Here is a 16,883-nt window from a genome sequence, read left to right as displayed (position 1 = left end):
AACTCTTATAGCTGAACTGCTATCTCTCCAATAGCATAGGAGCTCTTTGACAGCAGGGGCTGTTTGCTTTTGTAATTGTATTTCCAGTGCTTAGTACAGTAAACATATATCACAAATGCTTTTCTACTCCATCTGTTATCTTTCAGCCTAGCTATTGACTTTTTAATCTTCTTATCACATACTTCCTTGATAAATGATATATCATAAGAGCTTTTCTACTCCATCTGTTATCCTTCAGCCTGGTTACTGATTTTTTATCTTCTTATCACATACTTCCTTGATAAATGATGCTGTAAATTAGTTATTTTATAGAGTTGCTTAGTCAGTAATATAATGACAAAGTCCCTTCTCCTTCTGGCTCAAGAACTTTGTAGACTTCAAATGAGTTAGAATATTTTAATAATTAAATAAATGAAGTTTCCAGATTATCACATTTCCCATTCCATTGTGCATATGTACATTTATTTTTATACATCTTAAAATGTAGCACCTTTTAAAACACAAATTTATTATTCTGTAATATTTATCAAGGTAAATCCAAGATCCTTCTTTTTCTTATGCTTTAAGTAAAATATAAAAACTATGTCTCAATAATATAAATAAGAGTTTCTCAAACTATTATCTATAAAATCTTTGTATATTACCTGATATTAATAGGGAGATCTATGAGAAAACTGAGTAGTATCATATATCTGAAAGGGGCATAAGAGATCGTCTAGTCCAGCCCTCTCACATTAGCACAATTTTCTTTCTAAAGTATTAAATATTTAAATAATATATTTGGGAATATTTATGTGTGGCAATTTATTTATTTATTTAATTGTTTTTTCTGAGGCTGGGATTAAGTGACTTGCCCAGGGTCACACAGCTAGGAAGTGTTAAGTGTCTGAGACCAGATTTGAACTCGGGTCCTCCTGAATTCAAGGCTAGTGCTCTATCCACTGCGCCACCTAGCTGCCCCAATGTGTGGCAATTTAAAGAAAATTATGTGAGATATAATGAATATATCAATTATATGAAAATAGGCTTAATTTTACTTTGCCCTAAAATTTCTCTCTCCCCTCAGTAATATTCTAGGTCCTCTATACAAAAACACCATATGCAGTGTAGTGAAACAACAGATAGACTCTTAAAGTCATAAAAACATGACTTCATATCCAACCTCTGACAATTAACTAAATGTGTATCCTTGAAAGTCTCAAGCAATTCTCAAGGAGTTATGTACTACATCCCAAATGAATTGTGACATGCCGTGATAGATTTGCCCCACATTAAAAATATTACAAACACTCTTCATGCATATGACTCATATCTGATATTTCAAACCCCAAGGTGTTTCTATGCCTAAATTAGTTTGGGAATCACCAATAAGAATATTTTTCCTCTTAGAAAAATAAAGTCTAATAAAACTGGAAACATACTTGGTAACTACTATGTATTTTGTCTGTAATAGTTCAGATGGTATATTTATTTTTAGCCTTGATAAGAGTGACTGAAACTTTGATGAGATTCTCAGAGAGTAGCTGATTTCCTTCTACTGATAGCAAAGGAGAAAGCTACTACTCTTGTGGACTGAAAAGCCAGAGACATTGTCCCACAGTGCTTCTAACTGAATGAAGCTAAGGGGGAAAAGCTGTTTCCTAATATCATCTTCATCAAAAGATTCTGTATACTCCCTAGCTGTAGATTACTCCATCAACACAATGCTGGGATGTGGCTTACCCTAAGATCTGGAAAAGCCTGTCAATCATAGCTTTCCAGAGCAACTGCTACAAACATCTTGATGAGATTAAATTTGATGCTATGTTGGCTGTCTTTGGAGCATAGACAACTTTGCTAATTCTGTTGCAATCTTTGTCATTAGCCAACTAGTATTATTGGCCTTTAAGAGAGCCTCCTTATAAAAACATTGCAGAAGCATGACTTCTTTAACTATGCTCAACAACTAATTTATTTTTCTATTTACCTATGTGAGGGGGGTAGACAATTTAATATGTTTAAGTTTTGAGGTTTCTCTACTTTCTGGGAATTTCTAAGTTTGTGATCAACAATGTGTATCCTAACTCTTAGTTTAAAAAATTGGAAACACTCAGAATTAGCAACTCAAAATGAGATTCCAGATTTCACACCAAACTTTGGATGGTGAGAATGCTCTAATGAAGTTTTTCAAAAATTGTACTTTTTGAAGCTTTATAAACATGGCAATAAAATACAGATACCAATTCTGTAAAAGAATTGGTGGGAAATTTATCTTCTATTTGTTTTTTTCTTAATCTGAAATTTAAATTTTAATAGTTGGGAGAGTTTTGTTTTGTTTTTGCATTTGTGAATCTGAAAGCAATTTCTGCTATATTCCTGACATCTAGACTAAATCTGCCTCTATTATTTTTTTCAACATGTTAATTTGGGCTGTTGGTCATATACAAAATCCTTCAGTAGCATGCACAAAATTAGGCAGAAATTTGGCATTCTAAGTCAGGTTTTAGTAAATAAAAAAAATAAAGCCTTGTTTACCAGAGAGACAATATGAACTAGTAGAATGCCAACTGGATATATAAACAGAAGACATCTAACATTATTAGAATTTCAGATCTTCTGTTTTCACCTATAAAATAAGGGGATTAGACATGTGATTTCTACAGTGCCTTCCAGTTATAAATCTATCATCCAATAAGAGTAGTGAAGTTATCTGTATTTGTGTCTTAGAACTGTACAAGATAGTCAGTTCTAAAACTTTGTTGATCTCCCCGAAAAAAATTAAAATATGCAAATCTGTATCATCACATAATTTGTAAGATAAGGTGTAATGAATTTTTTCAGGTGAGAAAGATTCAAGAATCAAGCTTGTGTGGGAGTAGTCACAACTGAGATATGGAGATTTAGCATTCAAAAGAACCTCAGAGGTTCACACACTATTTAACCCCTTAATTCACAAATTATAAAGACTTGGCCAAGATCACTTGAACACAGTTACACAGGTAACAAAAGGAAGAATCATTCAGGTTTTCTAAATACCATCAATGTTCAGGGTTTTTTGTTTTGTTTTTTTAAGAATCAATAAACATGAGTATTTCAATATACAAAATATAAAAGATTATTCATGAAACTATGAATTCAATTTTGTATGATTTTTTAAAATCTATATAAATTTAACACAATAATAACAAATCAATTAGAGCTCTTTCCACTGAACCCCATGTTTGGATAAATATACTTTGAATGGTCCTTGCATATTAAATAATAGTTGTTGAATTGACTCAATTCTCCCAAATAATGCCTAATTTTGGCTAAAAGCAGAATTTACAGATTTTGAGTGTAGGAAGACATCTTAAAAGCCATTTAATTCAATCTATTCTCAAAAAAGAATTTGTGCTATAACATATGACTGACAAGGGATCACTCAGTTTTGCTTGAAGACCTCCAAGAAAGGGGAAGCCACTGGCTTTCTAGGAACCCTCTTCTACTGCTAGACATTACTAATTGTTAGAAGCTTTTTCCCTGATGGGCCTAACTTCCAATTGGTGCTCCTGATTTTGTTTCTGGAGTTAAAAAGAAGAAATTAATTTGCTCCATGTGGTTAATCCACAAATATTGGAAGCTATTTTGTCGATCAATAAACACTCATTAAGTGCCTACTATGTGTCAGGTATTGTTCTAAGGCCTGGGGATACAAAAAAGGCTAAGAAAACAAAACAAAAAACCAGCTCCTGCTCTCCAGGAGCTCAGGTCCTTCCCAAATTTTCTCTTCTCCAAGCTAAAGCTGTCTGGTTCCTTCAGCTAAACCTCCTAAGACATGGACTGAAGCCCTTTGCCATCATGGATGCTCTCCTGTGAACAATCCCTCCTTTATCAATGCCCTTCAGCTGTGGAGCCCAAATAGAATGTTCCAGATGAAGTATTATATAAGCAAATACAGAGGGACTAACATCTCCCAAAGCCTGGAAGCTAAGCTTCTCTTAAATGCTGCCCATGTTGGCGTTACCTTTTGTGACTGCCACATCATAACTGCTGACTTATATTGAGCTTGCAACACTTTAAAACCTCCAGATCTTTTTTTCAGAAGAACTTTTAACCATACTTCCCCTATAATGCACTGGTAAAGCTGATGTTTTTGTAATCAACGTGTAATACTTTTATAGGATTTCATATTATTTAGGCCAATATCTGTCAAGATTGTTCTGGGTCCTAACAATTTCTACATTGTCTTAGCTATCCCTCTCAACTTTATCCAGTTTTATATTTATTCAGGCCACTGATAAAAATGTTACTTAGTCTGGGATGAAGCACAGCCCTGGACAATGGCACTGAACCTTTAGGAATTTATCTTTGAATTTGGCCATCTAACAAATTATGAATTCATCTAAATACACTATTATCTAATCCATACATCTGCATCTAACTATATCTACACAGCATTCCCTTCAATAGATTAGTCTGATATGACCCATTCTGGATGAAGCCATGCTGTTTCCTGGTAATCACCTTTTCCCTTTTTAGATATTCAACAATCATCTCTTTATGATCTATTCTAGGATTTTCACAAGAATTAAAGTCAATTTCATTGATCTAAGACTTGCAAAATCTGTTTCCTAGGATAAAAATTTTTGGGGTAACTGGTCATCAATGTAAAGTAAGGGGGCAGCTAGGTGGCGCAGTGGATAGAGCACCAGCCTTGAATTCAGGAGGACCCGAGTTCAAATTTGGTCTCAGATACTTAACACTTCCTAGCTGTGTGACCCTGGGCAAGTCACTTAACCCCAGCCTCCAAAAAAAAAAAAAAAAAAAAAAAGAAAGAAAGAAAGAAAAGAAAAAAAAAATGTTAAGTAAGACTTTCTTTTAAAGTAAGACCTTCTAAATTAAAAGCCTGTGGCCACAAATTTTCCTAAAGCTACTTTGCATATCATTTCTTCCAATGATATAAACTTTCTGCTGTAAAAAATGTTACTGAAAAACAAAGTGAAAAGGTGTTCCATATTTCTTCCTCCTATATTAGCTGCAGAGGACTACCAGAACTATGCCATGATGTAGTTGAAGGATGCTGGGTAGCTGAGTTCCACTTTCCCATGTCATGATGAGTCACAGTAAGGGACTGGAGGCTACTATAGAAATGGATAATTTTATCATTCAACATATGCAAGGCTAACCAAAATGGAGACCAAGCATGTGTCCTAGAGAACACGAAGTATTAACATTTTAGTATGTTGCTGCTTTTGAATAACTATTACCTATTAACACCATAGAAGAAAAAAGAAAAATACCTCTATAATCAGAAGTCTCAGTTACAAGAAACTTTGATATACTTTATTGTCCAATGTGAATGTCAGCAAATCAACTCAAACAATTAAAACTGATTTTCACAGAATGGTAAGTCTATCTGTTATATTAACTAATGAACAAATGTTCCATTTTTATGTTTTATGTCTGTAAATATTATACTGAAATTTCATTTTCAATGACATTTCATGAATTAAAAATAGAGAAATCTGTTAAGCCAAATACTGTCCACATAAAATGTATTAGAAAATAATTTATATCTTGAACCAGAATATCTCTCTTTTCCACTTATCTTTTTTCTGACATGAACTTTCACCTTCATCTTCAACTACTCAATTTCCACTGGTTCCTATTTCTCAGCATACAAACATGACCAACATGATGTTCAGAATATAGCATCACTTTGAAAATCTAATCTAAATAGAATATACCAATCACTGAGAGACTGCCATGGAAGTGACCCAAATATATCTAATGCAGGGGGGCCCTTGGGCCAGATGCGCCCACTGAGGACGTTTATGTGGCCCCCCGGGTTATGGCAAATGGGCTGAGGGGCGGAGACTATAGTCGGCCCTCCCACAGTCTGAGGGACAGTGAACTGGACCCCTATTTAAAAAGTTTGAGGACCACTGCTCTAATGTCTTCTCTTTTTTCTCTCTCCCTCCTCTTCCTTTTCTAATTCCTTCATTCCCCTCAAACTGTGGGAGCCTCCCAGGACTCTGTCCTTGGTCCTGCATTCCTACAAACTACATATGAATTTTAGTTCCTCTCATCTAATCCCATGGTTGAGTTCAAGAGCCATCTGTACACTGATCACACACAAATGCCCACATACCTAATAAATCTACACAATGATGCAATTTTCTACATTTTTTTTTCCAGCCAAGTCACAGGACTGTCTTTTATTCCAACTTCTGTCAAAATGAATCAGCCATTTTGATGCTAGCTTCTCCTCTAAAATAGCTTGATACGAAACCTGACAAGGATTATAAAATACATCAAACAATTTCCAAATGAGAAATCTACTCAAAATTGAAACATAATTTCAATCTTTAAATGTTCTTTTAAATTTTTTAAAATGTAAAAATAATATCTCAAGAAATAAAAATAATATTTATCAAAAGGTTTATATTAAAAGATACTACAAAACTACCCTGGTCTTGAACTAGTTTGATTCAATTCAACTTAATAAACAGGATGCAAAGATGCAACACTCCCTACCCTTAAGGACCTTTCCTTCTACTGGGGAGATAAAACCCATCCAGAAATAGAGAAATAACTTATTTTAAGATCCCTGTTTGAAGGAATCAGGAAAACTTCCTAAAGGCTGTTCCTGATTTGAACCTGAAGGGAAGATTCTTGGAAAGACGTGGCTTTCCAACGCTGCTATCACTTTAAGATGAGGAAATCAAGTTATTGAAATTGAATAGTTCAAGTAGTACAGTTCAGCTCTCCTGATTCCTGTTATAGTTAACACACTTTTAGCCCAAATCTAACGTTAGAAAATAATGACGTGAACCAAGAATTTAAGCGATGATTGTTAATACCCAGTCTTTTTTTGATGAATTAACTTTTCCCTCCCTCTCCTTTGCTTTTTTCATTCCTCCCTGTTGTAAGTAAGAGTCGACTCTCTAGGAGAGATGGGGTACACTGTTATGTACAAATAACGTAATAAAAAGCATCAAGAAAAAACTCATTAAAATGTTATAAGTGTAAATAGCCTGAGGATAAAAGGTTATTAAAGGTTAAAATGTTATAAGTGTAAATAGCCTGAGGATAAAAGGTGGGGGTGGGGAAGAGCGTCTAGTGAAATTTTTTCTTCCGGATAAATAAGGTTTTATAACATAAATAAATAAATAAATAAATGAATAAATAAATAAATAAATAATTTTTTTTTTTTAAGGTAAAAGATCAGAATAGCAAGTCACACATATGAACAACAAATCTAGGGACCTGAAAGGGTTAGGAAAGTTAGAGACACAATTATACAACATTTATTGACTGATTTATTTATTGTCTGGTAGCCAGACTGAGGATAAAAGGTTATTTCTTTCAAATGATTTGATTTTTTAAATCAAGATTTCAGTACACAGTAGTGGGGGGGAGGGGAGAGAATGAATCACGTGACGGCCCGCGGGTGAAGCGTGTGTATGGGGGGGGGGGGAGGGGGAAGGTGAGAAGAAACATAAGGGCCTCGGAGGAGTAAGAAGTCAAGGGCCGAGGCCCTTACAGTTTATCACCGGAAATCCTGGCCGCAGCTCGGGCTCTCAGGTGGAAGGGGTCGCGGGGCGTGACCCCACTAGGAATTAGGGTTCTGCGGCTCTCACACCTGTGGCAGCCGCTAGCTCACTCCCCACTTCCAGGTCCCCCTTTTCCCAAATCTGAAGCTGCCGGGCTGGTGAGGCAATGGCCGCCCGCAGTACTGGACTCGACTTCCCGAATGTTGGAGCTGGGACCCAAAAGGAGGCGGGTGAGGGAGTCCCACGGGGCCATGTTTTGGGAAGCTGGGGCAGAGGCCTCGTGTCAATTTAACTTGCTTCGCCGCCTTGGGACAGTAAAGTGAAGCGCCCCTGTGGGCCCCACGAGGTTCGAAGCCCTAGATCCTGGGCGCGAGGTCCCGACCCCCAGTCCCACGAGCCGCAACCCCGCCAGCTGGAGCCCAGACGCCCAGGCAGCCGCGCTGCGCACGCGCTCAAGCTCCAGCCCAGCGGAGCGGAGAGGCCCAGTTGCTAGGAGACAGTGACGCCAGCGCCGCGTCCGCCGAAGCCAGCCAGAGGCTGAGGGCGGACCCGCGCTCGGGCAAACCGACTCACGAGAGGGGCGGAGCCATCGGACTGTACCAATCCGCTGCACTCCCCTCCGCCTCTCCCTTCCCGGGCCCGCTCCTTGCAATCCAGACCACTCACCTTCCCATCGCCGTTAAATGGGAGGCCCAGATTGTTCCCGACGGATGGGGAGGATTCTTCGGCAGCGACTCCGGCGGCAGTCGCCACAGCGGAGGCGGATTCGTAGTCCTGGAAGGGGTTGGGGAAGGACCGCTCCTCCATCTCTGCTTCCCCTCCCAAATGGAGTTTCAGCCTCTTGGACATGGTCTCGCCCATCTCAACCGCCGCCCCTCCCCCTCGTGCCACGCTCCAGACACACACTCACACACACCCCCTCCTGCCGCGCGGCACGGCGCGCTGGGGAGGACAAAAAGCTTCCAGAGGAGGCAGGGAAAAGAGCAACGCTTCTGAGCCCGGGGTATTCACGGGCTCCTGTCCCCGTGCGTCGCTGCCCGCTAAGGGCTGCAGCCACGGGCACAAAGGCGGGCGCTGCAACTAACGCTGCAAGGGAGGGGGAAGGAGGGCGGGGCTTGCAGGAGGGGATCTGGGTTTTCCAAAAGAGGAAAGGCGCCGGGGTCAGGGAGGAGAGCCGAGTCCTGCACGGCCGTTGCTTCTCGGCACATGTGCCCGCCCCCGACGGTAGTCCCTGCCAAGCCCTAGCACCGCGGGCACAGCCTCCCCGCAGCAGGGGCAGCCTCGGGTCCCGGGCGGCGGCGGCGGCGGGCTCCGGGGTGCATCCCCGCTGCCGAGTCTCCTGGGACAAATGCGGGCGGTCCCCCGACGGGACTCCGCCAGCCCGAGCTGCACCAGATCCAAGCAGACGCCAAGTCCGGATCTCCGGGGCCCGGGTCCGCCGCTCTCCGCAGGAGGAGGAGGAAGAGCGATGCCTCACTCCCCACGGGGAAGGAGACGCGCCTTCCGTGGGGGTCCGGGAGAGCAGTCGGGGGTCTTTCCGGGCTTCCTCAGTGGAGCCGCGAGGTGGGGGGGGGGGGAAGAAAGGAACGCGCTGTCCTCGCGCTCTCCCGTCACCGGTCCGCCTCTGGGGGCTGGCCCCGTCCCCTCCCCGCGAAGCCCGGCTTCATTGACATTCAGCTTCCATTCAGACTCCAGCACCCGCACGGCTGTGGCCGCGGCTCCGTCCCGTGCCCGGCTTAGAAAGAAACGATCGCTTCCAAAGGGGGCCAAAAAACGCCCAACCGGAGCCCGAGCCTGAAGCCCGTGCGTGAACGCGGAGGGAGGGAGGGGGCAGCTCTTTGTTTCCGAGCCTTCGCGCACCTAGGACTGGGTGCTGCCTCAGAGCCCGCGCCACTTTCCACCGCTTGTTCTGGCCCCCTCTGCCCCAAGCGAAGGCACAGACCCCGAGCTGCACCACACTCACGCGTGCACGCAAACACCGAGCCTGAAAACCCGCGCGCGCACACACATCCCCACTGAAGTCAGCTGCCAAATTAGCTACCTCCCCCCCCCCCAAAAAAAAAAAATCGCCCGCAAAGCGCAACCCGTACTGGACACCAGCAAACAAGAGAGACTTATTTGCATTCACCTGATGAGAATAACTAGTTTATAGCCCTCCTGCCTCTTCTTTTGTTCCTTTTTTCCCGTATTATTCCGGACTTTTAAGCATGAGGCAAGGTCCACTAGCAGAAATACAGTTTTAGTCTCTTTTTTCTCTAATCTTTTGCTTTAAGGGCAAGGACCTGATTTCACATAAAGACTCTCCATCCCTTCCTTCCTTCTTGGATATTTGTTTCCCACCATGGATTCACACAATTAAAATTTTAATTATTTTTCTTTTAAACTATACAGGTTTTCAATTTCATCCGCCACAAAATCACTAGGGGATTGAAAGATATGTACTATTATGTACACTGTGTTATAATAATGCAGACGTCGATAGAGATTTTACTCATCCCTCTGAGGATTCGGCTGTTCCTTTACTAGTTTGAGAAGCTGAGACAATTTTAGTGATGGCTTCCGAGAGTCCGAGCAAAATACGAAAACAGCCCCTGAATCCAACCAGAATCCTCACACTTTGACCGGGGATTATGAGATTTAGGTCTGACCTCCTCATTTGAGAAAACTGAAGCTCAGGAAGGAGACTTCTCCTGTGATCGAGTCAGCAAACAATGGGTTTGTGAGAAATAAAACTCTTGGACTCAAAAAGGATTTAGTTAAAACTGTCTTATTACACATCTGCAGAATCGGGTGTGTCCCGTTATAGAACAGGCACACACCAGAAAGAGGAGACTCACGCGTTGTTGCATCCCTATTCCTGGCTGCAAGCGCCTTCCTCTGTTCCCCGGTTTGCTGGACATCCCAGGAGATACACCATCCCCAACTGCCTCCTACACACTTACCCTAGATAGGTTTCCCACCACATAGATTAAATGATCATTAATGAGCCTGAGCGCCTTCAGGAGAGAAGTTAATAATATTCATAAAGCATAAGCACGCATGCTACAGCTAGAGAAACCCTACCCCACTTTTCGGTCTTCAACCCTCAGCTAGTATAAATTCAAGATTCGATATCTGCAATTGGATACTGTCACCCAGGGGACATTCACACTATTTTGTTCTCTTTTTTAATCATTCCAGTGGCTGTGTGGAAGCTAGATTAGAGAAAAATGTATTTGAGGTAGTTAAATAATTTAGAGCAATTGCAATCGTTCAGGCAAAAACAATCCTTCGGGCAAAAGGTGATGAAGGTTTAAACAAGGGTGACAGTCAAGTGAATAGGGAAAAAAAAGCACAGAGGCATGAGATTGGATTTGGTAACTGATTTCATTGGGTGAGGGAGAATGGAGAAGGTTATGAACTTAAATGGCTGAAAGTATGGTGGTATCCAGTACAGAAATAGGGAAATTCGGAAGAAGGATTTGTTAGGGGGAAAGATAATGAGTTCTATTTTGGATATATTGAGTTTGAGATGCCTAAAGAACATACCATTTAATATGCCCAATAAGCATGTTTTAGAGTATCAGCTACTGTTCCCAGTGGGATTAACCCACACAGTTCCAACTTGTCCACAAGATTCCATGAAATACTTTATCAAATACTTTGTTGGTCAAATAATGCATTCTCTGATCTACCTTTGTGATGGTTCTGACAAAAGAGGAAATGGGTTAAGCTGTTCTGACCAGTTCTTGATAAAGTCCTGCTGGCTTCTTTGAGAGGGATATTTTCTTTGTTTCGGAGTACATGTTCCCTAGCCATACCTTTAGCTCCATCCTTGAATTTTTCTATGAATTTAAGTTAAGTTCACTGCCTATAGTTTTCAGATTATTCTTTTCTCTCTTTCTTAAAAAATTGGACAGTATTTGCCTGTTTCCAAGCCTGTGGTAACTTCTCTGTTTTCCATGATTTTTCAAATGGTATGGACAATGGCCAAGAAATTTTATAAAGTGGTTCCTTTAGCATTCTCTTCCAGCTACATACAGTGCATCCTCCACTTAGCTGTCAGAATAATCTGCCTTAAGCGGAATCTGACCATGTATGCCTCCTCTACCCTCCACCCCCATTCAATAGACTCAGTGTCTCTCTGTTACATCCAGGATGGAATATGAAATTCTATACTTGGCTTTTAAAACCTTCCATAACCTAGTCTCTTTCTAGTCCTATATCTCACTGCCCTCTACTTTGTCATTCAGCGACACTGGTTTCCTTTCATCTTTCATCCCCAACCTTCCATCTCACAACTACATTTTTACTGGCTGGCCTTATGCGAGGAATTCCTTCCCTTCCTCCTTGATTTTCTTTCATTGTCAATCCTACCTTCTTTAAGAAATCTTTCCTGTGCCCCTTTAATAGTGTTTTTACCTTGAGATTTTCTCTAATTCATCCTTTATACAGCTTTAAAAAAAACCAGCAGATAAGTGAAAAGTTCAAATATTTTAATGAAAATGGAGATTTATTTCAAGTGAAAACAGCCCAATGTTGAATTAATTTTCTTTTTCGGTTACTAGATTAAAATAATTTGCAATTAGAGCAAACAGTTGTTTGCATGCCGTTTTCTCCATTGTATCATGAGCCCCATGATAGTAGGGACTATTTTGGTTTTGTTTTTACTTTGTTTTTTGCCTTTTTTTTCTCTAGTGTTTCTCACATTTCTCTACAAATCAATTAGTAAGCATTTATATTGTGTTTCAATTACTATGATAAATATTTGGGCACTATGTTAAGAGTTGATACATAGAAAGTACTTTAAAAAATGCTTGTTGATTTGATTTAACTTTATCCTTGATTTAATTTGATCATTTGATTCAACGATGTCAATATTGTTCTCTTATTATTTCTTTCTCCCATTCACTCAGATACAAACTTTAAATCCAAGCCATCTTTTTGCACTCATGGACTGTAGGGATTAATAAAATTCATAATCCATGCCCAGTCTAGGAGTTTATTCATCTTTTCACAAGAACTGTTTCTGGTGTTTCTACTTGGAGCCATGCTCTGCTCTCTTAGATCCCAAATACTACCTGCTCCTTGACCATCTCTACAATTTCTGTCCACATCTAGATCTGACTCATGCCCTTTTAAAAGATGCTTGGCCATGCCATCAAAATCTTAGCAAAGCTTAAGGAGTTGGAAAGAATGGTGAGCTGCTTCTATTCTGTTACCTATTGGATTTTCTCCTCTTTGCCTTTAAAGGCCCCTGAGAGCTATTCTGAAAACATGTTTCACTCAGCATTGACCTTCAGATCTTCAACCCCAGTTTTTGATCTCTGCACATATCTAGAACTATGCTTGCTCCCCGAATGGCTGTGGGATAAGGATGTTACAAATTCAAACGTGATCTAGCTTCAATCCACCTCTCCGGACATTTCATTCCTATCTCTCTTCCCTATCTGCTTTATGCTCTACCATAATTGGAATAGCTGCTTCCAGAATTTAACATAGCATTCCCAACTTCCAAATTTCCAGGTTATATAACACAAGCTGTGTACCATTCATAGACTATACTCATTACCCACACAGTCTATCAGAATTATCTCCATTGAAGGCACATCTCAGCTGCCACCTTCTACAGAAGCCTTTCTTAATTCTTCCTTTTACCCCACCCTAACAATTCCTCTCTTTTTCTTCAAAAAAACCTCATATTTGCCTATAGAGCCGGACTCCTTGGGGAGTTTAAAATTGTATCCTTTTACAAAGTATATCAAGCTTGATGAAATTAAGACAGCTAGCCATTGATTGCTAGAATCACTATCCAAGCCCTAACTCATCTTTTAAAAGGCAAGACAGGGTGTTCAAGGAAGGAAAAAATCTGAGGGGTATGAGCTCTGACAGCAAAGAAGAGCTATCTATGGATAACTCAGTTCTTGAGAAGCAATAACACCTTTTCTCTAGGGGACGGGAGGGCAAGCTCTCTTCTGTGATCTCCCAATCCTACTGTTGACCATGATCCCTTGTTATAGAACTAGTTGCCCAGGAGCAGACATCATAAGGCCCATGGACTTAAGGCAAGAGATAATTTGGGTCATGTACAATATCCATCACCATTATGGTGATGAAGCCACATGAAAGATTAGAGAAATCGTAGTATCTGAGTGAGTTTCATTACTTGTTAAATGGGGGTGATGAGTGGGATTGCTCTGTATAGTGTTGAGGATCCCTTCTAGATCAGAAATCTAGGTTCTTATGACTGTAACAAGATGCTGAACCCCAGAGGTCCTTTGATTTAACATGTAGAAATGATTTCATGGTTTGAATGACAGTAAGGAGATAATGACAACAAAGAGAGTATGCTGGGATAGCCCCTAGAGCAGGGGTTCTCAGCTACGGCCGAGGACCAGATGTGGCCAGCTGAGGATGCTTATGCAACTCACTGGGTTTTGGCAAATGGGATGAAGGGTGGAGACAGCGTGTGAGTTTTTGTTTTTACTATAATCCAACCCTCCAACAGTCTGAGGAACAGTGAACTGGCCTCCTATTTTAAAAGTTTGAGGACCACTGCCCTAGAGGAACCGCTCCCTCACAGTAGAACTCTGCAGAACACCTTCAAAGGGGGGCTGGGAACAATCCCAGGAAACCTTGGGCCCCTTGATCTGAAGATAATCTAGAATTCCTTAGCCCATTTGGCAGGGCAGCTTCTGGATCCAAAGGGTTCATTTATTTTATAGAAAAGGCAACTATCTTGCTCAGGTCCATCTGATTGTTTTCCCAGCTAGATGGTATTGTGAGTTCAAATCTTGTCTCAGATACTTCTTGAAATAACCCAACACTTCATTTTCCCCAGACTTTTTATCCTCATCTTTAAAATAGGAATAATAATAGGACCTATATCACAGGATTGTTGTAGGATTTAACGGATGTAAAGTGCTCTGAAAACCTTAAAATGCTATAAAAATACTAGCTGTAATTATTATTAAGATCTTGAGAGGGAAAAATCAATCAGTTAGAACTTTGGAAGTTTCTGGAAGAGAACCAGAATTTCTAGATATGAGGGACTCCAGAAAGAAGGGGACCAGGTTGGAAAAGGGGCATGTCTGGGCAGTAGACATCCTACTCATTAGGAAAAAAAACTAGCCCAAACAAAACCAGATGGTTTTTCTGGACAGCAACAACCCACTGGGGAAATGGTTGTTGGCTTTAAATGCCCTGTTAGCCATATCTTCAGCTAATCAATCAAAAATCTTGCACACAAAATTTCAGTGAGAAGGAAGAAAGACCATTTTGTCTATCTTTAAAGTGATCAACACACTAGCTGAAAAATGCAGTCTGACATGACAGACATAAGATTGTTCACATGGTGAATCAGATATTTAATCAGGCAGACACAGGTTAGTTATTGATTCTTGTAGGATTTGATTGCACTCACACAGATCAGTCCATTGCCTCTGTAATAACTCTGTCTCTTCAGAAGGGGACAGCCTGTTTTCTGAAAATAGATTAAAGCTTGAAGGCAATAGTAAAGCCAAGGCCTGACCACATATCTCAATTGATTATTGCTAATTTCCCTGAGAGCTCTCAAGAGGCTGTGTTCCACAGGTAAGCTTAATAAATTTAATTTCCAAGGAAATACTTATTAAACCGGTCTGTTCCACTTTACCTGTAATTTGCCATATACTTAGCTAATTTGATTCTGAAAGAATCAATTCTATTAGTCTGGGAAGTGAAGGCCTATATTTCAGTGAAATAAGTCATGAAATGAAGCCTGCTGTGTCTGGTTTGTTAGTTCCATAGCCAATTTTGAAAAATCTGGTTGATGGAAAGATACAGAACAAACTATCTTGTAACTCTTACATTTCATAAATGGAGAAAGTCTCTTTATTATCCCTCATCAGCTACCTACTGACTACCAAGCTAATTTCAAACTTCTTAGTTCACATTCAAGTCCCTCTGCATTTTAGCCCCCATCTACCATCCCCAACTCCAAGTCTCAATGCCCACCCTGACCTAGTTAAGATCTTTATCTTCTCTGAACTGACAGAATACTCTGACCTCTCTCAATCATCTTGGATTAGAGTCATTTGTTTACATTCTATGTCTCCCCATTAGATAGTAAATTCTTTGAGGGAAGATAACATTCTGAGTAAGATGCTTCCCTCCCCCAGTGTCTTACATATAGTAAAGAATCAAAAATTCATATCATCCTAGAATTGAAAGAGATCTCAGAGGTCCCTTAATTCAGCCACAATCAGAAGCACGAATCCCTATTCTATTGTTAGACAGTGTAAAGAGGCCATCTGGACAGGCTGAAAACAGATTGTTATTCAGGCTGACATATATAATTTTCTCCCCCTCAAACCTGGATTCAGAATAGGGAAAAATTTTAGACCATCAGCCAAGCCTAACTCAGGAGCTGGCTTGTCTGCAAAGATAGTCGGCAATTGCCACTTCCATGGCAATACTGGCATAAAAGATTTTATAATCACTCTAGTAAAGGACCCCTTCACTAGAGTCAGCTGCTAGCATGGGCTCTTGTTCTATATTCTCCTACCTGCTGGTTGCAATAGGAACCACTTTCAGAAAAAAAGGGACTGAAATCTTGGCTACTGAAATTTAAAATACTGCCAATCCTATGCAAAATACTATACCCTTTATATTGAAATGACTGAGAATTTACCTCAAGTTTTAATTTTATACTTCTAGGCAGTCTTCATTCAACATTTCCTACTGATAATTTATAGTTTACACATTTTATAATTTCATTTTTGAAACTAATTAAACTTAATAATTCAAAGAATTATTTGAATTCTCCATTCAAATGTGCTTTTCAAAATGTATTTTTAAAGCATTTAAAAAGCTGTGGCCATGGCCCTTGTTCCCTTAAGTTCTTGGTCTTTTAAAAATGCCTAAAAGTAAAAGTACAACAATAATTGGTCTAAGATGGTGACCTCTCACCTTGTTAGGACATTCCCCTGCTTCTCAGAAGAGTTTATATGCTCAGTGTCCATCTCTGGAAAGGATGCCATGAGGTCAAAACTGTGTAGGTACCTCTGTGCTGGTTTTTCATGACTTTTCCTCTTCCAGGACCTTTTGGTCTAGGGGCCAAGGATGGGGAGCAATTTAGATGAACGAAGTCAGCAACATTTATTATAAGCTTACAATGGTGTGATAGAGATAGTAACCCTGTGTAGAAACCAAAGTCTAATAATTTGTTTTTTTCATTGTCATTTTGCCAGTGTTCATACAATAACAATTTTCCCCCATGGAAAGGGGACTTTTATATTATATCAAAGGTGTTAAACATGGAGCATGAACTGCATTGAACCCAAAACCCTCCCAGTACTTCCAAAACAGATTAAAAGATAATTAGAAAATATTTCACAAAATAAGCAAAAT

At 40.2% G+C, this 16,883-nt stretch overlaps 1 protein-coding gene and 1 long non-coding RNA gene across 2 annotated transcripts in view; both read right to left on the bottom strand.

Moving 5' to 3' along the window:
- LANCL2 (LanC like glutathione S-transferase 2) overlaps positions 1-9,224 on the bottom strand; it is a 51,486-nt gene extending 42,262 nt beyond the window's left edge. Inside the window, exon 1 of the mRNA XM_074283623.1 lies at positions 8,181-9,224. Within this exon, the coding sequence (XP_074139724.1) occupies positions 8,181-8,375 (195 nt within the window). The 5' untranslated portion in view covers positions 8,376-9,224. The remainder of the gene's footprint in view (positions 1-8,180) is intronic.
- Positions 9,225-16,442: 7,218 nt separating this feature from the next.
- The window catches only part of LOC141551694 (uncharacterized), a 99,449-nt gene continuing 99,008 nt past the window's right edge, over positions 16,443-16,883 (bottom strand). Inside the window, exon 4 of the long non-coding RNA XR_012484932.1 lies at positions 16,443-16,582. This is a non-coding gene — a long non-coding RNA (uncharacterized LOC141551694). The remainder of the gene's footprint in view (positions 16,583-16,883) is intronic.

The sequence above is a fragment of the Sminthopsis crassicaudata genome, chromosome 1 (genome assembly GCF_048593235.1).
Source record: "Sminthopsis crassicaudata isolate SCR6 chromosome 1, ASM4859323v1, whole genome shotgun sequence".
Lineage (NCBI taxonomy): Eukaryota > Metazoa > Chordata > Mammalia > Dasyuromorphia > Dasyuridae > Sminthopsis > Sminthopsis crassicaudata.
This window is presented reverse-complemented; position numbering and strand designations above follow the sequence as displayed.